The sequence below is a fragment of the Eulemur rufifrons genome, chromosome 7 (assembly GCF_041146395.1).
Source record: "Eulemur rufifrons isolate Redbay chromosome 7, OSU_ERuf_1, whole genome shotgun sequence".
In the NCBI taxonomy this organism is placed as follows: Eukaryota; Metazoa; Chordata; class Mammalia; order Primates; family Lemuridae; genus Eulemur; species Eulemur rufifrons.
The window spans coordinates 56,425,288-56,453,165 of NC_090989.1; the positions used below are offsets into that span (position 1 = coordinate 56,425,288).

Sequence of the window (27,878 nt, forward strand, 5' to 3'; positions counted from 1 at the left end):
CTCATTTTTATTAAACAAATAAGGCTGGTAGTGGAACATTTTTTTATTGAATGCATAAACATGTTAAGTCCCTTTGTTAGAGAAACTGTATGTATTGGTGAATATGGTCAATGGTCACATCTATGAGTTAATTCTTTAAAAATCAGAGCCAATAATTAGGATAGATTCTATGCTCTCTTCATTACATTGTGAAGTGCCTTGTGTAGTCATATTCTATTGTTGGAATGACAGCTTGTACAAATTTCAAGAAAATTAGAAGATACCTAAAGGTCTTTAGCTAAGGAAAATAAGATTTGTAAAAAGTTCTGTTTTAAGCCCACATTGTAATTATCCATTCTATTAAGCAATTCATTTCTCAGAAAAAATATATGACAAAATCTTACATTAAGTCTTATTAAAGAAATTCAATCATGCAAATTTGTGTCTATTTAACATGAGGTTCTCTATAACTTTAAGACTGCCTGACTACCCATTCCAATATTTCAATTTGAAACTTCTTAATAAGTTCATATAGGCACAATTACTTTGATACAGAATAAGGACAAGGCTGTTCATGTAAATGAATACAAAATCTACCCATTCACTTGACCCTCTGACTGTTTACAAGTTTGCTAGAGTATGCTAGAAAATGAGGCAGCTTAAAGAGTATAAAGCCCTATAGCAAAACACAAAAAAATTAAATGGAAACCCTTCATAATAGACTGATTTTAGGTTAGTATTTGTACTTGCCATAGAAACTGCCATACTGGATTGTTTTTAATAAAATCCTGAAACTTTTTCTATGTTCGATTGCACTTACAAACATTAAGAGCTTAATTTTTATTGGGGGTAACTGATGACTTTATTATGAATAATATAGAGTCTTCCAAGTTGCTACTTAGTCCTTAACAGAGATGAATGTGCCAATTATGCAAAACAGTATGATTTCAGGAGTAAATGTGGCTCAGACTGAAAGTTCTTGGTTTGTTACAGTAACAAATCAGTGAAAAGTTCCTCTGAGGGATACACTTTTTTAGTGATTCCTAGGTTATCTATAGGTTTAAGACAGTGGTGACCCCTCAGTCTACATCTAACCACTGAGTAGCATACACCACTAAGTCCAATATCAACCTAGGAACAAACTATCAATAATTCAAGATATTTAGCATCTAAATCATTCACTTTGATTCTGATGAAGCCACATTGTGAGTACATGTACTATAGAATCCAATAGCTTGCTTGAGCATTAACTTTTATTTATTCCTCTTGTCAACCCAAGAGAATTGTATAGAAGAAGTACAGTAAGATATAAGGGTGTGCTCTTCTCTGGAGAAAAATGAATATACTATATTTTAACAATATCTAAAGCACTTCATACAGTACATTACTTTTTAATTAACCTTTGTTTAAGTTGCATTCTTTGCTTCAGGGAGATCTCAGATTGACACAATCTAAATTTACTTTTACCCGATGGGAAAGCAAACTTTCGGTAACATATTAAATTAGAAAATGTACTTAAGAAGAAAATACTCATGTTATTCTAAAGTAGTAGGTTACCTCTGTAACAAGGTAGAGCTAATGGTACACACAGGGACATGTTCTAATCAACCAAACAAGGCATAACTATCACAACACAACGTTTTCTAAATAAATTAAAGATTTCCACCAGGACGTCCAGATTTCAGGGGCCAAAAGAAGTTATAGGTACTATGTTATTGAGGTTACACTAAATTTCTCAAAAAGAAAAAATAAATCCTAAGAGCAATTTTGTCACCAATCACACACACAGGTAAGGATACATATGAACTCCAAGTTCTCCCCCTCCTTCTGCAACAGTCTCAATGATTTTCTTCATCACCTCAGCATGCCTAAAAGTAAAGAACAAATCATATTACTGTAGACCAACTAGAACAAAATAGGAAAAGCATGTATTTGTGTTTGTGAAGACATCTACCTTATTACTGCTGGTAAATTAATCTTTAACATATAATAATTATAAAATATTTTACCCTCTACTCTCTAACAGGTAGGATTGTTGAGCCATGTGAACAGTTTTATTGGGGCAGGGGGTAATTTTTAAAAAGCTATGGTAGTCACAATAAGCACAATGACATTAGTTAGCTTTCTGATAATGGGGGCAGACAGGAGAGAGAGAAAACCCGAGAAGGGAAAACTATGCCAAAGGATAAATGTGGAGCAATGGCTATCTGCTCTGAGAAACAAAAAAGGATCAGATTGGGCAAATTCAAAAAAGCAAATGGTCAAAAAAGCAAAGATATCCATAATTTTGTGATTATGACTGTTTAAATAATTAGCTGAGAATAAGCCCACACTGAAGAAGGTTCAAGAAAAGCTACTTGGTCAGAGTTTTTTTTCTTTGTCCTAACAGGTATTCTAAAATTTATCTGATTCTATTAAAAATATTTTTTTGGCTTTATATGAAGAAAGGTATTTATCTGAAGGTTTTTGTCCTATCCACGTATCTTTTCATGGCCAACTGGTGTTTCACCCACACTACAGAAAAGAGTGATATCAAAAGCAACTATCTGGGCATATAATCTAAGAAAAAGGCAATGTACAAAAGAAATAGTCTTTCATACATACCTTGCCTTAAATAATGCCACTTCAGTTTTTGTGACTATATCCTTCATGACAGAAGTAGTCAACTTAGAATATGAGAGTAAATGTGTTAGCCCAGAGATCTGAAGGCACAATCCAGGACAACCCATGGAAAGGCCTAAAATATCCTTGAAATTTCATTTTATAGGCCCCCAGCATTTTTCGCCACATTTACATCCCATTTCGTAACATAAGCATTCATTATTAAAAATTCTTAATGTAATCACCAGTTAAATTGTTTATCTCTTTTCCGCCAACTGAAAAACATTTATACCTCAGAAAGAAACATGCTTCAGTTTGATAAGCACCGTCCTAAAACCTCAAACCAAAACAGAAACCAACAGAATAGCTCTCAAAAATGAAAACCTTCTAGATTAGGTATTTCAAAACTAAAACTAACGACTCCTGAATCACCTTTAATGGTTAGCAATATTAAAGTTTTTAAAATAAATAAACTGAAGAAATAATTAAGGCTTTCCATGGGATAAAGTTTAGGAGTACAGAGGTTGCAGAAAATGAGAAAAAGAATATTAAAGCTTTTTTTTATTTTTTGGGTTGTTTTAACTAGAGGAAGGAAAAAACTAAATGTTTTATCAAATTGGTCAAAGGAATATCAAAGTTTTGATCAAAAATATTATTACTAGTATGTTACGGTATTTGCCAATGAACTGTGAAAGTTACCTATTAGAAATAACTAAACCAAAGACATTAGCATATAACATTTTTTTTTTTTAAGAAAAATTCTAAACAAATCATGTACATAGGCTCAGCTTCACTTATTTGGCCCTGTAATAAACACACTGATACAAAGAAAATCACAAACTATAAAACGTATTTGACTTGGTAAGGCTGAAGATCTCTCAACTGAAGAATAAAGGTATATAAAAACTCCTCATACATCTCCCTTCACCAGCCAATAAGAGGAGATAACTAGGCCACTTAGAATAAGCACAAGGTTAACATACTCTACATTCACAGAAAGACACAATAGAACAAACCATATATAAATAATGAGTATTTTTAAGTCCAAAACAGTATCTTCCAAACTATTCTGGGAGCTAAAGACAGGAGTAAAATCATGAAGATCTATTTTATAACTGAACACAGAGAACAAGAAAATATTCTTAACATATTAAAGTGGTGAGGGTTTTTCCTTTTTCTTATATATTTAAGCACAAGAACACTTTTAAGGAAAATGAAAGAATTTTATTGATTAAGCATTTTTTTCTGTTAGGGTACTATGTTTATAGATATCCAAGCAATAAACCCAAGAAGTGTATACACACACACACACACACACACACACTACATATATCTCTACATATACAGACCTGCATGGGTGAACTGAACACATAGGAGGTGGTGGGAGATGAGGGTGATTTTCAATGGTCACTGTTTTCTTCACATGATCTTGACTGATGTCTTCATACATGTGCTCAACTGTTAAAGGCTGCCGTTGCTGAAAGTATAAAAGATATTTGAAATTACCATTTAAAAATTTAGCCTCAACCTCAGTTTATATTTAATTCCTCCATCCTACTCACTTACAATTTAGAATTTTAGACTATGTAGAATTGTTTTGGGGAAAATTTATAATTTATTTATATCAAGAGAGGGAGGAGAAAAGTCACACAGTCAGCATATACAGGCTATGTGACATAGGCCACCATGTTTTGCAGAAAAGATAACACAAAAAGGAAGGTTCGTGGCAGTCAAAATATTTTCCTCACTTTATAACTCATTTTTTAGGAATATTTTATTTTCTTGTTTCCCATTTATAGATGTAAGAATGACAGGTTAAACAAGTTGATCTGATTTCAATTATCCTTTAATTCCATTAAGTTGATGAATTAAAAAGGTTTTCTGATTAAGGGAAAAAAAATACATGTGACATGATCATTTTGTAAATGACTATATAACTAACAGATGTAATCTCAAATATACCAAGTTCAATTTCCCTCACATTTTAAAGGGATAAGCTTAGAGGCCAAGGAATAAATTGTAATATTATTTCTGTTTAATAATTAGCATTACTGTTGCCACATTAAATAATTCATAGTTTATTCAAAGTAAGACAGAATCAAGTATAATATTAATCATAAAATGTAAAACAAATGATTTCTAAAATTTAAAAAGACCATAATTTATACCCATGGACCTAATGAAGAAGGAATTAAACCCAACAAGTTAAAATATTTACATTAAAATCTATTTCTCTTTATTTTTACCTCATCATAGCCAAACAACCATAGTCGTGGTGTCTGGTAATATTTATCGTAAGTGATGTAAAGGTCATAAGTTCTGGTTTGCAAAATAGCATCTTCACCTCCAGCATCAGTTTTAGCTTTACAAGCTTCTACTATTTTTCTTGTGTCTAGGGTAGCCTGGAAAATAATGGAGAAATATTTACAACCATTAAATCAGTCTGAATGTGACATTCTAGAAAATCTATTTTTTCCATTGTATGTTGGTTTTTTCCCTCGAAAGTAAATGAATTTTAAATGGAAAGCTAAAATTTTATTTGCTATAACCAATGTAAACAAATAAATAAAAATTTCCATGAAAGATCAATATATTATTAAGAACACTAATCCCCAAGTTAATTATTTAAAAATTAACCAAGGAAAAACTCAATTTACAAACCTCATCTGTTTCCAACAATCCACTCTCTTCATATTCTGTTATAAAAAGCAACAAAAGATTAATCAAGTTCTAGAAAATTCCCTAACCAAAATTATACGTTATTTCAGAGTATCATTCAAAAACTGGACTTTTGCTTTTAACTGAAGATACTGAATAAGTGAGCTAATTCTATACTTCAAAAGCAGCAAATACTTCACATGACAAAAGCCCAAAGAAAGTCAGATTGTATAAGGCTTGGTCTGTGTTAGTCTATTAATAATATAAATTGACATAATAATACTGTAGAGTCTTCAGTGACCCCACAATGTAGACAAGGCTATTTATCTAACTGCTTAAGTATGCTCATTAAAGTCATCAGTGACTTCTACTTTGCTGCATCCAGTGGTAAATTCCCAGTTTTCATCTTAATTGACCTCTCAGGCACATCTGGCACGACTTATTCCCTGGCTCCTTTGAACACTGGTTCCTTGACTTTTAACAATTTATTTTCCTGGCCTTCCTCCCACCTCACTAGCTGCTCCTTCAATATCTCTTAGGCTGGTTTCTCCTCATCGCCTTTACTTAAACACCATAGTAACCAAGAGCTCAATTCTTGGACCTTGTCTCTTCTCTATCCACACTTACTCCTATAATGATTCCACCTAGTCTCAGGGGCATTGATGACTCTCAAATTTATTCCCTACCTGCACACTTGGATATCTTAACTGTTTACTAGATGAACAATGGGCACTGCAAATATCCCATGTCTAAAACTGAGCTCCTGACTCCCTCTCCAAAGCTTATTTCTCTTTTAATTTCCCCCATCTCAGTTAATGGCATCTTTTAGATGCTCAAGTCAAAAACCTTGGAGTTGCACTTGACCACTCTTTCACATCCACATTCAATCCTGCAGCAAATCCCTTTGGGCCTATCCTCAAAATATGTCCAGAATTCTACTGTTTCTCATCATTACCAATGTTATGACCCTAGCCCAAGCCACCATCATTTCCTGCTTACATAATCAAAATAGCCTCCGAACTGCCGTTCCTTTCCCGCTTCAGTCTATTCTCAACACTGCAGTCACAGTGATTCTGCTGAAATGTTACATTATGTCAGTACTCTACTTAGAAAAACCCTCCAATGGCTTCTTGTCTCACGCTGAGTTAAAGTCAGGACCCTACACTATCTGGCCCTTCATCACCTCTCTGACTCTACCCTTTACTACTCTTCCCTCACTCCTCTCTAGGCATAGGCTCCTCCTCACAGTATTTTATATAAGCCACACATAACCCTACCTCAGGGCATTTGCACTCTTCTCCCAGATTTCCAAATAGCTCTCACTCACTTCCTTCCAGGCTTTATTCAAATGGTATATTCCCAATGAGGTTTTTCTTGACTTACTTAAAAACTGCAACACTCATTCCCACCCCAAGGTTTCCTATACCCTTCCCTCCCCTATTTTTCTCCCTAACACTTATAACCATCTAATACTGGATGTATTTTGCTTATGTATTTGTCTTCCCTAATTAGAATATAAATTTCATAAGATCATGTCTACTGATTTCTAGCACCAAGAACAGTATCTGCTATATACCGTATTGCTCAATATTTATTGAATAAATGAAAGTTACCTCTTATATTAGATACCATCAGCATTGTTTTTCAAGCAAAATTCCATATGTAACAATTTTTTCTTAAATTCTATCCAAGGAAAATGTAACAAACTTATTAAAAGGCTGTCATATATTTAAGACAGAACTATAGTTTGTACTCTAAAAACAGTGCTTTACTCGTAGGGTTCTTTGCCATCTCCCCATTCCCAGTTTGGCCAACTGTATGCCACTCAAAGACAGATGGAATCCAGAAACAATACTTATGCAAAAGGTGATAAATTTAGTTTCTGATAACTGTGAGACATCCAGGTGGAAATGAGACTGAACAAACAAATCTGAAGTTGAGATCTGGGTTGGAGGTTTAGATATGGAAGTCTTGAGCATGGAGATGGTAGGTGAAGGTACTGTGAGCAATTCTGGTTACAAGTAACTCTCAGATTTCCTCAATGAATAGGAGTTCATCATAAAAATAAGGATAACAATCTCACTAAAATTTAGGAAGAGATGTACAGCTATGTTTCATGGGGACTTGAAAGTAATCTGGGAAACAAAAGTGAAAGGTACGTTTAGTCCAGCAAACACCACTTGCCATTATGGTGCTTCAACCCTACCTGGCATGATCTTCTACTTCTGTAAGCTACAAAACATATCTAGCTAACCCTAACTTCTACGTAGTTTTGGGATTCAACCACCTTACACAGCCTCCAAGGCCTGCCCCCCGTTTTTTTATTCCCCTATATTCTTTTCCTTTTTCCAACTTATACACACACACACACACTCTCACTCTCTCTATTCATATATGTATTTTTTCATATTCATATTTAAACTCTCATAGACAATCCAATATAACTTATATGCCATCTTTCACAGTGCACAAACTTTTATGCCAGACCACAGTATGCCATTACAGAAACCATAAGAATAGACAAAATCTGGGAATGTAGAGAGTGAGCAAGAAAAAAAAATGGATTACCATGAAACAGTAACATTTCACAACTGAGCAAGTAACAAAGGAACCCCAAAAGAAGACTTAGAGGAGTCAGTAAAGGAAGAAAACCCAGTGTCATAGAAACCAAGGAAGGAAAAAAAAGAGAAGGATGTGGTTAACTGAATCAAATAATGCAGAAAAGGTATGTATTATATAATAGATTAGATTTAAGAAGGGGGTCACCCTGGTGATAGCTATTTCTTCATCTATTTTTAACTATATAGGGTTTCACGTGTATTAAAGATTATCACACTAATGAAATATAAAGCTTTGAATAGTCATGTATCACAGACCTGGATTACTTGGTTCTGCTAGGATAGTGGGTTTCTATCTCCTGTAACAATAATTCCCTAATACAGCAATTCTCAACTGGCAACCCTAGGAAAGTTCAGAATCTTACAGAACTGTGAGGGGATTCTATGTAGTTGAAAAGGCCCCATTAAGAATCACTATCTTTAGGTTTTAATACAAAGATACTATCAAAAAGGAGAAAGGATATACAAAATGCACAAGTAAACTTTGTTCTGCTCTGAAATAATTAATTTAAGAATGATTATCTTACAGCTTTAAAATGCATTAAAGATTTATGACTAATATTTATCCCAGCAAAAATAATGCTATCCAAGACTATGTTCTAGATAAAATAGAAGAGTCCAAGATCAAGATAAGTTTTAAACTAAACAAAATCCTCCCTAGGCTGCTAAATGTTAAAATTTAAAACTCAGTGGAATAGAATTCTTAATCCACAAGAATTATAAATATTCCACAATCAATATTCTAGTAGAATTCAAGTAAATCTAGAACACAAATACCTTCCATATCTGCAGCTTCTCCTTCATCTTCCTCTTCTTCCTCTTCACTTAGTGCTGAACAATCTTGGAGTTTTATACTGTCCTTTGAAATTATATTTAAAATCACTTAAATATGTTCATTAGTTCAAACATGGAACACCCACGTACTAGAATAGTGGTAACTACTGTGAAAATAAGAGTGAAAAGGTAGTTCTTATCCTCAAGAAACTCAAATTCCAGTGGGGATGACAACCCCATATGTCAATTATTAAAAGTAATGTGTTAAGTACTATGACTGAAAAGTATCAAAGGTATTATGAAAGCACTGAGAGTCATTTATGCTACTTAAAAATAATTGCCAGTTGCACTCCCCAAACAAAATTTTTAGTTAGCCAAATCATTAGTATTAGAAAATCAGTTCAAAGTTATGTTAACTTGTACACATATAATTTAAAGGGGTAAAAGTGTATATATTTATAAATCACAATAAATTTATAAGCTAAAACAAATTATAAGTCACACACTATGCTTTTAATTTGTTAATATTCTAGCCAAATTAAGCAAGTCATCAGTTATTGTACTTTACAGTTATTACAACACAGTAGATTTCACTTCAATTTCTTAACTATTAATATATTAGCACTACAGTGAAAGAATGCTAACCAATGACATGCCTAATATGCAGTTATCATTTTCACAAAATTAATATTCTGAAAATCTGAAATCAATATATTAATAGTAAGTGAATAAACTGCACATCTAGTTTCACCTAAGTTATGTTTTACTTAGGGGTGGGTTTATTTGCCACTAGAAACTTAAATCATATGTACCATTATTACACTCAAAATGTGAAACCACAGAAGAGAGACTGCCAGTGTCTGGATAATTATTAGATGAACCTAACTAATAAACTTATTAAAGTTTAATCATGCTGCCAATATTGATACATGACATAGAATACAATAGAAATTAACAACCAAGATTATTAACACTTGCATCTGGATGGCAAGTATTCTAAGTCCTAGGTTATAAAAAAATAATATAAATTCTATATTAAATAGGAAATGACAAGAAAGATATATTCTAAATATTCAGACTTCAGTAGGACAGAAGGATGTTAAGTGGATAACAAGTACAATAACCATTATTGTATTTATTAAAAATTCTTGGAAGGATTACCATAAACTCATCCAAAACAATGCTATCCACATTACTCTACCGTTTATCATTCCCAAAGTCTGAAGTATATACACTAATGGCCAGAGTAAACAAGACGGTTTGAAGCAGCAAAGCCACTATGGGATTCCTCATTAGTCATTCAAACTCTCCAAACAGTTGAATTTCGAAAGTATGAATTCTCAGGCCAATGAACTTAATCTTAATCCCTAGCAAGCATAAAATTATGTATTGAAAAAAATGAAACTTGTTTTAGTATCTAATACTTTCTGTTAAACCCCAATTACAATCTGCAAAAGATTCAAATGATAAAAACACACAAAGAATATCATACATTAGTAACTTGCTGTAGTCAATGTTTCCCTAAGAGCAACAGGAACACAATTATTCCACCCAAAAAGCCTATCCTCTAAGTCTGTGGTCTTCAACCCTCGTGGCCGCAGAGTTCCCTCCCCTGCCCTGTCCATGGAAAAATGGTCTTCCATGAAAAAAGTCCCTGGTGCCAAAAAGGTCGGGGACCACTATTCTAAGTGACTTAACTTTTTAAAAAAATAATTAAGGGTAAAGGCATATTGTATTATTTTTTTCATATGCTTTCAAACAACTATAGGTATATAAAAACATGAAGACAACTGTAATCAATCTATCTGAGAAATGAAAAGTAATATAGTACATACAGCCTACAGTGACTGAAAACTTGCAAACTGAAAAATTCCACCCAATTATGTATTTTGCCCTCCCCCCAAAATAAATCATACAATGAAACTTAACTGATGTAGCTTTCATTCATTCAAAATGTGATGAATTTGAATAAGCTAAAGTTTGTATTTAAATTTTCAATGACAAAAACCTCCAAATTATCATTAATTTAAGAAAATACAGACAGAAGAATTGTTTACAATATTTAAACTATAAAATTTAAATATTAATATATCATTAGCATCTACTGATTAGCAAGGACCCCCCCACACAAATAATCTACTTACACATTTGGTACCAAATGTACTTAAAAGGAAAAAGCCATCTCTTAAACTAGCCTAGAAGTCTTTCTAATTAATGAAAATTAGTAGTTTGTACAAGTTACAATCTCAAAAATGTTTTTCTTAACCATACTATAAGGAAAATAAGAGAAGCATTAGAAAACAATGGTGTTTTGGTATGTTGATATAGAAAAATGAGAGGGGGAAAAATAGCTGGAATTTAAGAGTTTGTATAAGAAAGAGATAAGTGATTTAAAAATATATCTACACATAAGCATATAACTAGGTCATTAAATTTAGAAATATAACTAATTAACCAATACCTTGCTTTCCAGTGTAATCTCCTTAACTGCTTCAGTTATTCCTGCAATACCTGTTTAAGATTCAGAAAAGAATAATTTAAATTGTAAACATCCTATTTACTTGATTAAAGCAATATAAAAAACACTTAAAATCATCTAAATTCTCATAACTCCTCTGAAATAACACAAATATTAGTAGCATCTTTATAAATGAACTCCAGTAAGAATAAATAATCCCAAAGGCACCTCCTTCAAATTAAAAAACATATACTAGGCCGGGTGCGGTGGCTCACGCCTGTAATCCTAGCACTCTGGGAGGCCGAGGTGGGCGGATCGTTTGAGCTCAGGAGTTCGAGACCAGCCTGAGCAAGAGCGAGACCCCATCTCTACTAAAAATAGAAAGAAATTATATGGACAGCTAAAAATATATATAGAAAAAATTAGCCGGGCATGGTGGTGCATGCCTGTAGTCCCAGCTACTCAGGAGGCTGAGACAGGAGGATCCCTTGAGCTCAGGAGTTTGAGGTTGCTGTGAGCTAGGCTGACGCCACGGCACTCACTCTAGCCTGGGCAACAGAGTGAGACTCTGTCTCAAAAAAAAAAAATAAATAAAATAAAAAAAAATAAATAAAAAAAAATAAAAAACATATACTAATTTAATGTTTTACCATAAATTATCTTGTTCCATCATTCTTCCTTGTTTGAGTCTCTATCACACATAGGATTTATATTTTAATTAAACCTGTATCAAAATTTTCTCAAAAAGATATGGGTTATCTTGATACAGGCTGAGTATCCCTTATCTGAAATGCTTGGGACCAGAAGTGTTTCCGAATTCAGATTTTTTGGATCTTGGAATATTTGCATAAATACTTACCAGTCAAGCATCCCTAATTTGAAAATCCAAAATGCTCCAATGAGCATTTTCTTTGAGCATCATAATTGGCACTCAAAAAGTTTTGGATTTTGGAGCGTTTCAGATTTCAGATTTTTGGATTAGGGATACTCAACCTATAAACTATTTGCTTTAGAAATCTAGGACATTCAAAGATAGTATCATATCAAACTTATATTGATGGGGCTTTCTACTGAGTGTTTCCACATTTTATTTAATTCTTACAAACATTATACAATGTGAGGCAGTTAGAGTAACTGTGTGCCAAATGAAGTCCCCAGAGAGGTAAAATAATCTGCTTGTGTCTCACACCCAGTTAAATGAAGAAACTGGGATAAATATCCATACATGCTGACTTTTTGTTCAATTCTCTCTCTGGCATACCTCACTGAACAAATACCTCAGAACCTACTTGTCTCAATGAAAGTATTAAGCAGGTTGCAGTAACACCAGTCAGTTACACAACATTTCTAATTCAAAATACCTGTCAGTGTTCTCAAATAGTTTAATAAGGATGGGAAATATAATAAGACAAAAGTAGCTAAAGTTACTACAGAATAAAACCCAAATACAAAATATGCTTAGCTCCTTTGTTAATCTTTTAAAATTTTGGTATATTTATTCAACATGCCTAAATCAAAGAATTTCACAAATGGAAGATGTCAGAATCCACAGATCTAGTGTAAAGCTTTTATTTCATAACAGTTTTTCTAGAAATTACTATATAATAGGTATGATTGTATCATAACATTAAACCCAAATTGTAACATATTGAATTGATATTACAAAATGATTCACTGAATCCTACATATAAAAACAAAGAAAATAAATCTCTTCAATTTGTCAAAATAATTATATGTATTAGTACCCCAATAAATCAGACTTTTCTAAAACAAAGACGTAACTGGTAAAGGAAAATGAAAGCTCAAATTATTCTGATGAGGGTAATATTTTTAAGGGTTGTGATGGTTAATTTTATGTCAACTTGGCTAGGTTGTGGTGGCCAGATGTTTGGTCAAACGCCAGTCTAAATGTTGCTATAAAAGTATATTTTAGATGTGATGAACATTTAAATAAGTAGACTAGGTAAAGCCGATTATCCTCCAAAATGGAGGAGAACCTCATCCAATCAGTTTAAGGCCTTAAAAGACTGAGGTCCTCCAGAAGAAGGAAATTCAGCCTCCAGACTGCCTTAGCATTCAAGCTCCAACATCAACACTTCCCTGAATTTCCAGTCTGTCTGTCGGTGTGCCCTGCAGAATTCAGACTTGCCAGTCCCTGTAATCACGTGAGCCAATTCCTTAAAGTAAATCTATCTATATCTATACCTATACCTATTCGGTCATCCCCACTTATCTCTGGGGGATTTGTTCCAAGACACCCAGTAGATGCCTGAAACCAGAGATAGTACTAAACCCTATGTACACTATGCATGACAGTAGATCTGATAACCAATACAGCTACTAAATGACTAATGGGTAAGTAAGGCACAGCATAGATATGCTGGACAAAGGGATGATTAGCATCTTGGGAAGGATGGAGTGGGACAGCAGATTTCATCACACTTCTCAAAATAATGTGCACTTTAAAAGTGATGAATAATTTCTAAACTTTTCCATGTAATATTTTGGGATGGTGGTTGATCATGTTTAACTGAAACTACAGAAAGCAAAAGCATGGATAAGGTGGGGACTCTGTTTCTCTGGAGAACCGCAACTAATATAAGGGCTAACAGAAAAAAAAGAAACCAAGGAAAGCAGGGATGAAGCAAAGGGAACTAAGCTGAATAAGGAACTAGCACCTGGCCTTATAAATCAATTGGAAGCATTGCTTTAATCAAATTAGGATATAATTTGCTATGGTTTGAATGTCCCCTCCAAAATATTGAAATTTAACCACCACTGTAATGATATTAAGAGGTAGGACCTTTAAGAAGTGATTAGGTCATGAGGGGTCTACTTTATTGAATGGATTGACATCATTATTATGGGAGTAGGATTGTTATCTTGGGAGTGGGTTTCTGATAAAAAGATGAAGTTCAGTCCCCATCCTCTCTGTCTCTCACACATCCTTCTTCACTAAGTGATGCCTTCTGCCATGTTATGATGCAGCAAGAAGGCGCCCTCACCAGATGTGGCCCTTTGATCTTGGACTTCTCAGCCTCCAGAACCGTTAGCCAAATAAACCTCTTTTCTTTATACATTGCCCAGCCTGGGGCATGCTGTTATAGCAGCAGAAAATAAACTAAGACATAGTTTAAAACTAAAATTCGATGGGTATCTCTCATAAACATTATTTAGAATTTATTACACTGACTTAACTGTAGTATAATACTATATTATACTTCCCATATGTGAAAATGATGTTACTTGTTCCCTACTACTAGAGAAAACTTTTTTAGTTGTCAGTTGAATTTCTGTAGATTTTTGTCAATCTAATCATATTGACACCTACTTACCTCTGTGATAAATGATTTTGAAATACACACCTGGGTTTTGGGACAGTGATTAAGAAACAGACTACAACTAGACAATAGAGGAACTCATTAACTTGACATCAGAAACAGTGCTAGAACAATGGCTCTAGCCAGTCAGCAGAGAATGTACTGTACTACTCTTGTGCTTCCAACATCTTCCAGCCACAAGAAAACTAAAGCAGAATAGTTCATAGATTTTAGAAAGATCCGCCCCCCCCCACCCCCGGCAAAGAAAAGTCTAATAGCACTACTTAGTGGAAGAAAAGAGGATCACTTCTGAAATTATTTTAAAAAGCTGTTCAATCTGTTATTTCCTCTAGGCCTTAATATAACAATATTTAACTCATTAATAAGCAAGTAAGTTTCAGATTAAGGAGCCCAAGTCCTCAATCTGTGCCTATTATCTCCATAAAGAAACAAATGGGAGCATTTCTTACACAGAGTAGAAGAGAAACTGACTAAAGGAGGTACTTTTACCTGTGCAGATTACTTAGCCCTCTGTCTACTGCAGTTGAGTCTCAATGGGGGGGAAGCAACATGGAACATTTAGTAATCTCTGGAGGCATCCTTGGTCATCACAACTAGGGAATGCTGCTGGCATCTAGTAGGCAGAGGCCAGAGATACTGCTAAACATTCTACAATGCACAGGAAATAAACAATTATCTGGCCCAAAATGTCAATAGCACCAAGGTTGAGAAAATCTGCTTTATTACTACTGCTGAGGACATACCTCCTTGTCTTTAGGACTCAGAAGAAGAAAAGTTGGTTTTAGTACCATGGATTTAAATTTAGAACCATTTTCTTCATCAAAACCAAGTCATAAATACTAGTTAGCTACTACAGCAGCACATAGTAATAGTCACATAAATATAATGGTAAAATAGGATTTTAGGACTTGGAATAAAAAAGTTTATTCAGGGTTTTAAACATACACTTATGAAAACCTTGAATTCAATTTAACAAATATTTATTGAACTTCTGTATTATACACTATGATAGATATTGAGAATTCAACAATGAATCTCCACCTTCACGGAGCTTACAGTACTTAAAATTTTTTTCAGTAGTGATTCAAAAAATAATTAAATACTTTTAGATGCCAGTTCTCTGGTTAAAATAAATATGAGTACAGTTCCTGTCATGGAGGCGATCATATCCAGCAATGAAATGACATGTATGCAAGAGATTCTAAAGCAAAGTAGTATGCATACTCAGTATTTCTGATTGGCTTTATTTTTTCCTCTATTTAGAAATAAAAAAATAATATGGATATTTCCAAAGTGCAACTGAAGCAGCAGGTACTACAGAAATTTGGTATACTCCAAGGGCACTTTTTTCCTTTTTCTAATTTGTCCTTTTGCTTTTTTCATGTAAAAGTCTACTGGGACAAAACTGTGCCTTTATATATTCTTTTTAATCAAAGCTGTTATAAAAGGTTGTAAAAGAGTTTAAAACAATTTAAACTAAATATAAGACATTCTATTTTCCTCTTACCTGTGTTGTGGTATGTATCTACCCATCCCCCATCACCATCATCTTCTTCAATAATAGCTTCCAATTCATCTGAATATTCCATCTGTTTGCACCGCTTGTAGCATGGCACTATTAAAAAAAAAAAAAGACGACGACAGCACAGCAAATACAGTTACTAGCACATAATCTGCTAACCATAAATCCATTAGAAACATAGTTTATTACATAAAATATAATATTTACACCAACAAAATATTAAGTGAATATATTTTACTTTTAATGAAAGTGATTAAAAGTTATATTCAGGCCACAGACACATAATTATTTGACCACATTTATCTCTCCCTAAATTGCATTGTCAGAAGACAAGTAGAAAGGCTCTGTTGGGAGTGTTCTATGCAATTTTTTACCATGATGGTCTATGAAGAACAGCAGGCCAAGGCCAAAGATGTCCTTGTTCAATTTCAGGCTAAAGAATAATACCTTATTTTAATGGCTTTACTCTCATAATGTGGTACCACCTGTCATACTCCAAGGTGGGAGAGGTGACCTCTAGTTTTCAATAGTAAGGTAATGTTCAATATGAATTTCACGATTCATATTTAAGTTTCAGTTATTCACAATAAAACAGTTTAAAACTGACCAAATGGCTAAATTTTACTTCCTTATACAACACTGGTACAAAGTTCTCCATACAGCAAATTTGTCAATTAACAGGTATTATTATTCATAAGCCTAAAATTGAACAATTATAAGGTAACAACATTATGGTGTGGGTCAACAAATTACAATTAATCTCCTGATTTTTTTAAATAAGCAGGATACAAATTATCATTCCTAATAAAAATTATGCTGTAAGAAAGAAAAAACTACTGTTTTGTATATATTATTTCCCCATTTCCTATAAGTAAATTAGAATAAAAATCAATGCATTGTTTGATTAGGAACTTTAACACTTTTTTGATGTTGTTTTTGAATTAACTTCATACAACACTACCTGTTTCAAGACATTTTTTGTGCCTATAGGCAATCCTTCAATGAATGGCACAATGGATAATTAAACCTTTATCTTTGAGCTTTTAAATGTCAAAGGTAGTACCAATTTCATTTTCCATGAAAAATTTAAGTCTAAAGAAGATTAAAATCAAATACCTAAAAATATTATGATTATAAAATCAACTTTAAAAAATCCAATTAGAATAAGTCTAATTTTTCTTAGGGATCTCCTCCTTCATATCTTTACAACTAGATCTTTTGGCATAAAGAAATAACAAAAAGGAAGAGGAGATAAAAATCAACTAAGGGAAAAAATATTCCAGCAATAGAAAATCTAAAGCTTCATTCATTTCCAAATTTCTGTCTGAGAGAAGCTGTAAGCACCGCTTTAAGCCAAAATTAGGATACATGCTAAGAGTTTTTCTTTTTGTTGATTTAATATAACTCTGCAAAATTTACTAAGGTATACAACATAATTCTTACCATTTTTGGTTACCAAAAATTGTTTGCCTGTTGGTAGGTATGCCTTCACTTTCACCTCCTCCCCCGTAGCCCTTTAAAAACAGTGAAAAGCACCAAAATACAAAACATATTTAAAAGGCAAATACAGAAGATATTATATATAAACCTCAAAACTAAATAATCTACACCCCTGAGAAAACTTTTTAGAACTGATATGAGAAGGACGCCCTATGTCAGGACACGGAAAAGCACAATAATGTAAGTGAAACATACTGATACAGAGCTAACAGAATTTGGATTAAATATTAGACCAAAAAGGTAGAATAATAGAGAACTATTAAGCAGCTATTATGTTTGCCTCTAAACAAAAAGAAAATGCTGCTCTTTAGTGAGCTGTAGTCTATTGTATAATCTCTCAGATTTTTATTCCTAAAGTACTGTTCATCTTGAGAACAAGAAGAAAAACAAAACTGCATATTACGTAACAATGTAGGTGTTTGGCAAAATCTGTTCCTGCCACTGTGTTAAAATTGGAACTAAGAGACAAAAGATGCTTTGACTAAGATGATAATATTGAGAATAATAATGCTTGAAAATAAGAAAACACTTTTATTGAGCGCTCGTTAAGTACAGGACTTAGAACTACAACGTGCATTATTTTCAATTAAACCTCATAACTCTAAAAGATAGGTAATATTAATATTCCTGTTTTAGAGGTAAGTAAACTAAAGCTTAAAGAGATCAGGTTGCCCACAGTCACAAAACCAGAAGGTAGAAGAGCCAGGATCAAGTCAAGCGACTCTAGGGTTCTTACTCTCGAACACTCCTTCCTCTGTGAGTCAGAGCCAACTATAACTGGCACCTGTCATTAAGAATTTGTTCAAAGATTCTTCTGTTGGTCATCCATTGGAATTGGTCAGAGCTGCGGTGAGCATAAATTTGAAGTTCTGCTGCTTTTCTAAGCTTCAGTATTGAGTTCAAACCACAGATTAGAGAACAATATAAAGCCAGGAAATGCACAAATATCATTTGACAGCCTTCTAGGCTTTTTTGACTAGTCCCAAGCATCAAATTCCATGATGTCATGGCAATGCCTGAAGATCTAAAAGTTGTTGTTAAAATAAGGTCATGATAGCACTTGTGGACATTAAGCACGGAAATTATCTGTTTCTAGCACTAATTTAAAATGAACTGTTGCTTTGGCTCAGCAATTCAGCCACAAATATGGACACTGAAGTGGAGTATAATTGAGTTCTAAGTTAGAATAAAATTATTGCAACTATCATAATTCATAAAACAGAAATATAAATGGTACCTGTTAAAAGATTGTCCATATATACAAACCCCTATAACAATCCTATAAATCAAACACTTAAACTACTTACATAATTAATGGCTATGACAAAGATATCTCAATAAAGACAATGCACATCTCTCATATTGAAAAAAATGCTAAATCAGTTTTTTTCACAAGATGAGTATCATGTTAAATTTTATATACCTATTTGACTTGAACTATATTTAGGTCATTATATATGAAATGTCCAATTTTGAATCAAAAGTGTAGTTTATTACATCTTAAACAAGAAGCCAATTAATCAGAGTATGCACCTAAACTGTCAACACAGTTTTGCCATCTTAACAGTAGCTTACTTATGCCAGCAGCAAAGAAGCCCAGAGAGCAAGTGGCAATGAAATCACAAAAGGCATTTCCACAGCTTGTTGAGAATTGAATATTTTTTCTTGCAAGTAGTCCAAAGCCTGGAAGAAGTGGTAATCAGTTGGTGCAAGGTCTGTTGAATACAGTGTATGACAGAGAGTTTCCAAGACCAGCTGCTGTAGTTTGAGCAGTGTTTGTGGAACATGTGGTTGAGCGTTGTCTTGCAAGAATACTGGCCTGTCTCTATTGACCAATCTCAGATGCTTGCAAGCATCCTCATCATTTCACCAAACTGACTACAGTAGACACCTGCTCTAGTTGACTGACCAGGTTTCATGAAGCTGTAATGGATAATAACAGCACTGGACCAACCATTAGCTTTTTTGGATGAATATTCGGTTTTGGACTGTGTTTTGGCACTTCATCTTGACCCAATCATTGTGCCGAATGCTTGCCATAATCAAAAAGAATCCATTTTTCATCACACATAACAATATGGTGTAGAAATGGTTGGCCTTTATGTCATGACAGAAAAGAAAGGCAAGCTTCAAGATGATTTCTTTTCTGATGCTTGTTTAATTCATGTGGAACCCATCTATCCAGCTTCTTTACCTTGCCGATTTATTTCAAATAGTCTAATATTGTTGGAATAGTAACTTCAAACCTTGCTGCTAATTCAAGTGGAGGTTGAGATGGATTCACTTTCACTACAGCTTTCAGCTCATCATTATCCACCTTGGTCTCAGGTTGCCCACATGGCTCAACTTCAAGATTAAAATCACCAGAATGAAACTTCTCAAACCATCAACATATTGTTCATTCATTAGCCACATCCGTACAAACACTTTGTTGATATTTCAAGCCATCTGTGCTGCACTGGTTCCATGACAGAACTCATATTTGAAAATAACATGAATTTTTGACTTATACATGGTTTCAAAAAAATTGCTTTAAAAAAAAATTAGAAAGATAATCACAAGCCAAAATGTGTGTTTGAAAGACAGTGAACCTTCACTGTGAAAATAAAACAAGAAGTGTCAAAGTGATATGTCAAGAGGTATTAATGGTCAAACTTAGCGCTTAAGGAAATCGGACATTTCATACTTAAAACCTAAATATATAATTCATAGATCAGATCTTAGCCAAATATAGTTTAAAGAGAAAGTTTATGATGGAGAAAGAAAAAAAAATACCCTTACTAAATCAGAGAGCTTCTATGATATGAGCTTAATATTAAATATGGACCAAAAATACATGCAGGAAAGCAGGAAAGAAAAGGACATAAAAAATAAATGATTCTGATATTTTGGTCTTTTTTAGTACCTAAGAAATAATGCTCTAGATACTCAGTCTCCGATCTCTGGGCTGCGACCTGGTATAGGTCCATGGCCTGTTAGGAAACAGCCATGTATGACCACCTGAGCTCTGCAACATTCCCCCCCATGACACCCCACCCCCAGGTCCGTGGAAATACTGTCTTCCATGAAACCAGTCCCTGGTGCCAAAAAGATTGGGGACTGCTGCCCTACATGATTAAAAAGCAACTGATAAAAAGCAGTGACAACTGTTTCAGGTATAAGTTAAATAAAAAAATGAAGGGGAATAAAATAGGCCACAGATGAAAGAGAGTTCCAACTCTGGCTTAAAAGAGCTTAATTATTTGAGCTCTTTAGATATTAAGGAAAACATCATCACAATGAAAACCTTGTTAATTATAGAACCCTTACCCTCAATCAAAACTGTACCTTTCAACTATGATAGAGTTTTTACCACAATTACTTGAAAGTAATGAAACTACATTTATTTTAAAGAATTCTGTTATTATTCGGGATACTTTAAAATATAATAGTAAAGGAAGTAAATCCATTTATCTCAAATACGTCCATCTTTTGGGCTAATACAAGAAAATAAAATAGGTATAACACCCACTTGTTCTTCCTTGAGTATCACTGGGGTACTGTTTTAACAGAAAAATCTACTGGAAGAAAGTTAAACTGGTCATTCTAATTTTCATGCACTAACTTATTTTGCCATAATTCTCAAGCCATACCTTTTACTAATTTTCTATTCTTTGATCAATATTACTTACCATTGCCATGTTGGACAGTGGTGGACTAAATGATCTCCAGCTGCCACAAACTATTCAGGATTTAGAAGGAATATAAAAAAAAGGGGGAAAAAATTGAACATCACTGAATGTACAGTAGTAAAATACCAAAATGATTGTCCTGGGTAACTCTGATACCTAATAGTCAATTAAAATACAAACAGCACCAAACCTGCTTCACCAGCCTTGAGATTTATCTCTATTATTACTAATCTGCAAAAATTTTTAAAACCCATAAAATTTAAATTAATTTTGGAAGGAAAAAAAACATTGAGTACTATTTTTTTAAAGATTCAATTTTTATCACTGGATTTAAAAATGCAAAAAGCATACAATATCATGAAACTAATAAAAGTAAAGCTACAAGATTTAAAATGTCAAAATCCATTTTAAGAATAAATAAAATGTGAGATTCTTGCTAATGATTGAAATTCAGTAAAAACCTGAAAAAAAATACTAAATAGATACAGGTCTGTAATGTAAACCTACTTTATTATATCACAGTGTCCATTTCTTCTTCCTCTTTTATTATTGTTAAAAATTTAAGCAATAGCCAATTTTGAAAGCTTTTTCACACTCTTAGAGGAATCATTAATAAGACAGAATTGCAGTGCCAAACAATGGGAAAAAGGTTAGAAGCTTTTGGATTGACTCTGTAAACACCTACAAACTTAAGAAAATGAATCCTCTAACAAAACTCTGGACTTTCTGGGCAAGCTGAACTGGGCACGTTTTTGTTTTTCTTCAGAAATAAAAACTGTACTCAGGGAGAAACAGTTTAGTTTACGTGGACATGAAGTGAAGGACAGAAATCCTGCTTTTTCTGAGAGCAGAAAACGAAAGTCTGTTAAGCATAACTGCAGTGCCTCAACTCAAACAATATGCCCACATACTTTCCCAATTACTTCTATTTCACAATAGCTCTAAGATAAAAGTTGTATTGTTCATGGGTTTATTCCGCAGCAAAAATCACAATATAATTAATTTTCTAACACTTTTCTGAGAACGTAAGCCTATATAAAATACTGCATCTTGAGAGTAAAATTCTATCAAATAAGAATTCTGAGAATAACCTCTTTTAAGATGAATCATTAGCAAGATATAGCAACCATATCCCCAAAAGAAACTATATAAATGTTTCTGTTCTTTCATTTCAAATAATCTTTGTATTAAACTTGCTGTAAAGACAAAAACCAAAATGAAAACAACAGTTTCCTCCTCAAGTTTTAAACATTTGGGGACACTGCAACCAAATGCTATATTTAGTTCTGCAGTTATCGGGAACTAACTACCACCAAGAGTAATCATTTAAACAAAATACAAGCAAAACAAAGAATTAAAAATAAAAAATTCTTTAACTATATTGTCTTGAGGTTACAAGACTCTAATATTTTATCCCTCTAGCAGCTTTCATTTAAAAAAATAACAGAAGCACTAGATAATAAGGAAAATTATAAAAAACATAGAATTGCACCAATAATTAGTACATGTGTACATTTTCCCTCATTAGCAATGGTAATTACCTGCTTCATACATTCAAATGAAATAAAATGTAAGCTATAGACAAATTTCTAATTGATCGATATTGCCTGCAGTAGCTTTCTCGTAATGATTAAATGCTCTCGTGAGATTATGAACATATAATTCTGACTCACTCCAACAAGACAGAATCAATATTTATATATTGGTGAGCAACTCTATTCCTCAAGCTACCCTCTATTAATAGTATTCTACTTAATCAAATCACACACACATCTAAATTAAAGTATTTTTTTCAGATAACACACTATTAGATACTGGCTGCCCCTCTTTTTAAATACAATATTACCACACCTCTCTGAAAACAGAAAGATAGCTGGAGTCTGAGAGGCAGAAACCCAGAAATAGTAAGAGGAAACAAATGAACAAATCAACTCAGTATACAGTATTTACCCAAAGCAAATGATGCCTTCCCATTTTCCTCCTCCAGGTTCATTTTAGTCTAACTCAAACCTGTCATTGTGCTCTATCCCAAGCCAACATTATGTGCTTGGTACCCAGCTGGATTAGTTTTGCCTTGGATTTTTTTAAAAAGGGAAAAATTCAAAAATTGTTTCATAATGCAATTAAATGTAACAGCTATTCATTCTAGGAGGAATTCCTGTTTTAAACAGCTTAATTCTATACAATGACCACAAACTTGAATCTCTAACTCCAAACTGGTTTTATTTGGCATTTGAAGTTAAATTGATGAAACCTAATGTAGAATAGAATGTTCAGAGAATGTCTAACCCAAATCCTTCATTTTATAGATGAGGAAACATGAGGCCTGGTCTGGATAGCTTAACTGATTTGCTCAAGTTAGGAGAAATTAGAAAAATGGGTCTAGAAAGCAGGTCTCCTAGGTTATTTCAATACCACCATATATCTTCACTAAAAATAAAGACAATTTTAGATAAATGATCAGTCCAGCAAACCATTCTGAGAGCTCACCACGATTTTGGACTAGATTTTATCACAATTAAAAATTGAAAGATCAGTTAATTCTCTGGCTTGAGACCTTGGAATTTACAGCAGCAGCCTCATCACACAACATGGCTTATTCCAAAATGTTTCTTTCAAAACAATGAATAAAGTTCCATTGCCAATGAGTGGTGTTTTCAGTGAGAGTTAAAGATTAAGCTTAAACAAATTCTTTGTCTTTTATTAAGAACAAAATAAGTCTGATAAAGCCATAACTATTCACAAAACTTGAATCTAAAAACATTTTTAGCCCAGTATTTCTCTAGAGACAACAAAATAAACTACCTAAGCAAAAGAGAAGTCTTACACAAATTTGATGAACAAATGATTGCTCAAAATATAATTAATTCTATGTTAAAAGTTCAATAAATTACAATTGGCGTATTTAGCTGTTATTTCTGGCATTAAGCACTTTCAACATTACTTGGTTAGCAGAAAAAGTGAAATAATGATGAAAAAATCAGTATCATGTAGTAATAAAATATTTAAGCTGAATATTAAGAGAAAATAATATCCAAGTAGTGAGCAAAGTTTCCCAATGGAAAGCCATGAAAATTCACATCTGGTAAAGACAAAGCCAACACAGCAAACTAAAAAGTTCACTGCGCGGCTCAGTATAACACAAATATGAGTGAAGGATAAGTGACCACAGAACTCTTTTCCATTCCTTCTTCCACTCCCATTTCTAAATAATGAGGAACTAAAGACAAATATGAGAAGTGGCAGATTGAGACAGAAGTTACATCTTTTCCTCTATGGGAAGTAGAAATTCCTATAAATCACTAATATAGTCAACAAAATCTAATTTTACTAAAATCAAAATTAAAGTTCAAGATGTTTTCTTAAAAAGCAGAAGAATCAACTAGTTTAACATAATTGTAAAATACAAAGACTTCAGAATATCTGCAACACTCACCTCTTCTGGGGTGATTACACCTGTTTCTTTAAACTTAGATTCCTAAGGAGAGCAAAAAGAGTAACAGTATTATACTACCCTTCACTTCCAATTTAAACATGTTTTAGGGACAATTATTTGCCTGGTACCCTTCTAAGATATGGAGCACATACAAAATATGTATATATCATTGGTACCTGACCACAGGAATATATCAATACATATCTAATGTAGAAAACAGTCATGAAAATAATTACAATATTATTTGATCAGTACTATAATAGAACAATGGTCTATCGAAAAACATTCAAAGGTTTAAATAAAAATGAAGCCTGATAGTGATTCTGTGAAATGACCAGATATCTTTATCTTACAGCACAGTAAAAACATCTTAAAGATTTTTTAGCCATCTTACAATTCAATGCCTTATTTAAACTGAGTAAATATTAGAAACCAAATCTAGAAACTACTTAACATTTTCCCATTATTCTCATCTCCACTAAGATACTGATACAATATTCTCTTCTCTAAAGCAAGGATGCTATTGACTAAATTTTTCTAAATGTTAAATTACATGTAAGATTTTGTAGTAGAGTCTAAAAAAATGATTCATTCATGAACACATATTTACTAACTACATGTGCCAGGCACTATTTGAGGCAATGAGAATACATGTGTGAATAAAACAGACCAAACTCATTCTTGCCCTCATAAGGAGTTTCAACTTTAGTTGAGGAAGAAAAGCCAAATGGTAATGAACAGCATACTACAATAAAAAATGAAGCAGAGAGGAAACTGCAGGATAGTAGTGGAGAAATGGTCATTTAAAATAGAATGGTAAGAGAACACACACATCACGGACTTGAAAACCATAAGGAAAGGAACAAGCCATAAGGCCATAGGAGAGAAGAGCATTTCAAGCTAAGGGAAGAGCACATGCAAAATCCTGGAAGCAAGAGTGTGGTTGACGAAATAATAAAAAGGAGATCAGGTTAGCTTAAGCAAGAGGGATCATGGTATAAAGGAAGGGATGAGATTGGGGATTCTACCGATTAACTGGAGTCTTAAAGATGATTGTACGAACTTTGGCTTTTACTGCATATATGACCTCCAAACAAAAATGATTTTTTTCTTAATTTTTACTTGTTAAGAGAAGGCCACTATTTCTTTGCTGGGGATTTTGTTTTCTCCACTTCACTGATCTAGCACGAAACTATTAGGATTTTCTCTGTAAACCAACAGTTTGCGCACAGGAGTGACAAGGAAAGGGTCATTAATTCTGCTTTCCTTTTTACTAAAAATATACACCTTACACACTGAGATGCTAACCCTTCTTTTTCAGTTTCATGAACAAGTAAAATGACTCCTCAAAACATAATTCTATGTCATAAGTTCAATAAAATACAATTGGCCTATGAAATAGCCATTTCATATTTAATTTGGGGAGTCTCTTGCTCCTATCTCACTGAAACTAAAAAGTTGTGACAATTGTGTATTATTAAAATGCTGTATACCTAGGCAGATATGCCATTCTGAAAAGGTAACATAATATACAAAACAAGCATTTGGTTCAAATGTCAAAATTATTTTCAAATTTTAACTAGTTGACTAAATAATCTTAAGATAACTTTCATAGGAAACAAGTATGAGCAAAATGAAGAGTTGAAGTTCTCATTTACAATCGTTCCTGACTTTTTTCTTACTTGGCCCAACAAGATATCATTTTAAAAGGAGTCTTAAAATCAGAATAAAAAGTACAGACCTAAGATTTCCCTTTGTTGTGGAAAGGGAGCAAAGTAAAACTGTCCACTATTCTTCTTAACATATCGGAGTATTTCTTCCCTACACTGAGACTGGTAAAATTCTAACTGAAAGAAAAAAAAAAAAAAAAACCCCTAAGCAAGAGCTTGCCATTCATTTACTACCATTATTCATTTTTCAGAGAGCAAAAATAAAGTTGTAACATAAAACTTACTACAAGAGTTATTAAAAAGTTGACAGCAGTTTTAGAAAATTATCTTTGAAAATAAGAAAATAGTCACTGCTGTAATAACTATGTGTCACAATTTTTACTTTAAAAATGCTGTATTGTTGCCAATATATAAAAAAGTTACATATACAGGATGGTCAAGCTGCTCCTTATTATCACTGTGCTAAGATTAACCACCAGCTGCAGCTATTTTAAAAGCTTGGGAAAGGGAGGTTTTGATTGTTAGCTGGGTACAAGATTACTGAATGAGAAAATGTTACAAATTTCACCTCTTTCCTCTGAAATCTAAATGAGTTGGGACCTCAGTCACAACTTACCTATTTCATACTTCTAAGAGAATTTGTATGAAACTTGAATGAAAAGTGACATCTCACTTTAGTACCAAATATTGAATTCATTTTTTAAAAAGATAAGCAAATTCCTTGTTTAAAAAACTTAAAAGACTTCACATGTTAGGATTTAACGTTCTTAAATCTACTTGGCCGCCGACCACCTTCCAACCCGACGTACCAAGAAGCGCAGAGTTATGACGGGTGAAGATAAGAACACGCACAGAGCGTCGCCCCAAGTTTACCCCTGAAAAGCCAGTAAGTCATACAGAACAGCTGGGTAAGACCACGGATGGGGGCAGCACCTGGGTCCCACCCTTACCACCTTCCAACGCCTTTCCCCGCCAGAAAAGACAAGCTCTTCCGGCGCCTGGTCCTTGCAGAGTTGAGCATGTGTCTGACAGCCCCTGGCAAGCCCGGCCTGGCTTACCTTGAGGACCGGGGTCAGGTACTCAGCCACTTCCAGTGCCTTTCCCTTCACCGTGTTAATCACATTCTGCATCCTGGGGCCGGAGTAGCAACCGGCCCCGCGACGGGGTGGAATGGGCAGCCGGGACAGGGGCTGGGAAGTCAGAAAATGTCCCCGCTGCCGCCGACTCGCATCAGCACCCTGCCGGCGGCACCCGAGGGGACAGGACTGGACGCGACGGGACGGACGGGACGAGGGGGAGGGGCAGCGGGCACGGCGCGCGAGAGCAGGGCGCGCTCCTCCCGCCCCAGGCAGCGCGCGCGGGCCGGGCCCAGCTGTCACCTGGCCGCGAGGGAGGGCAGCGGGGCCGAGGGGAGAACTGGGGGAAGAAGTGGGCGCACGCGCACCCCTTGCCCTCTCGGACGCTGTCTTTCCTCCCTCTGCTTCACTCGCACCCCTTCCGGCTTCCCCTTCCTTCTCTCGCTCTCTCGCCGTAGCTCCGCCGCCACCTGGGTCTCACGTGACACTGGCCTCTCCTGGCACGTGACGCGAGACAGGCCGCGCTGGGGCGGGATCAGGCCGCTCCTCCCCTCCCTCCGGAAGCGTAACACAG

At 34.3% G+C, this 27,878-nt stretch overlaps 1 protein-coding gene across 3 annotated transcripts; it reads right to left on the reverse strand.

Moving 5' to 3' along the window:
• ATG3 (autophagy related 3) lies at positions 1-27,756 on the reverse strand. 3 transcript variants are annotated; one of them, XM_069472608.1, is made up of 13 exons: positions 27,673-27,756; positions 27,287-27,418; positions 24,559-24,600; positions 21,123-21,172; positions 17,395-17,465; positions 15,937-16,044; positions 11,092-11,141; positions 8,634-8,715; positions 5,242-5,276; positions 4,827-4,982; positions 3,930-4,057; positions 1,779-1,847; positions 1-263 (listed from the first exon to the last, which is right to left on the reverse strand). In XM_069472608.1, exons 2-13 carry the CDS (start codon positions 27,356-27,358, stop codon positions 182-184), a joined length of 945 nt encoding a protein of 314 aa, XP_069328709.1. In that variant the 5' UTR covers positions 27,359-27,418; positions 27,673-27,756; the 3' UTR covers positions 1-181. The 3 variants fall into 3 exon arrangements, with proteins under 3 accessions (XP_069328709.1, XP_069328708.1, XP_069328707.1); XM_069472607.1 differs by having other exon boundaries at positions 27,608-27,756; XM_069472606.1 differs by having other exon boundaries at positions 27,287-27,756.
• Between the last annotated feature and the right edge of the window lie 122 nt (positions 27,757-27,878).

What these genes read in the sequence shown, in the direction of transcription:
- ATG3 (XM_069472608.1), bottom strand. Translation starts at nt 27,358, where the DNA reads ATGCAGAATGTGATTAACACGGTGAAGGGAAAGGCACTGGAAGTGGCT. An exon ending in AGAAGCTGCAGATATGGAAG is followed by an intron (nt 5,277 to 8,633) that starts GTATTTGTGTTC and finishes TTTTTATAACAG; the next exon opens with AATATGAAGAGAGTGGATTG. An exon ending in GGTTGTTTGGCTATGATGAG is followed by an intron (nt 4,058 to 4,826) that starts GTAAAAATAAAG and finishes TTATACTTTCAG; the next exon opens with CAACGGCAGCCTTTAACAGT.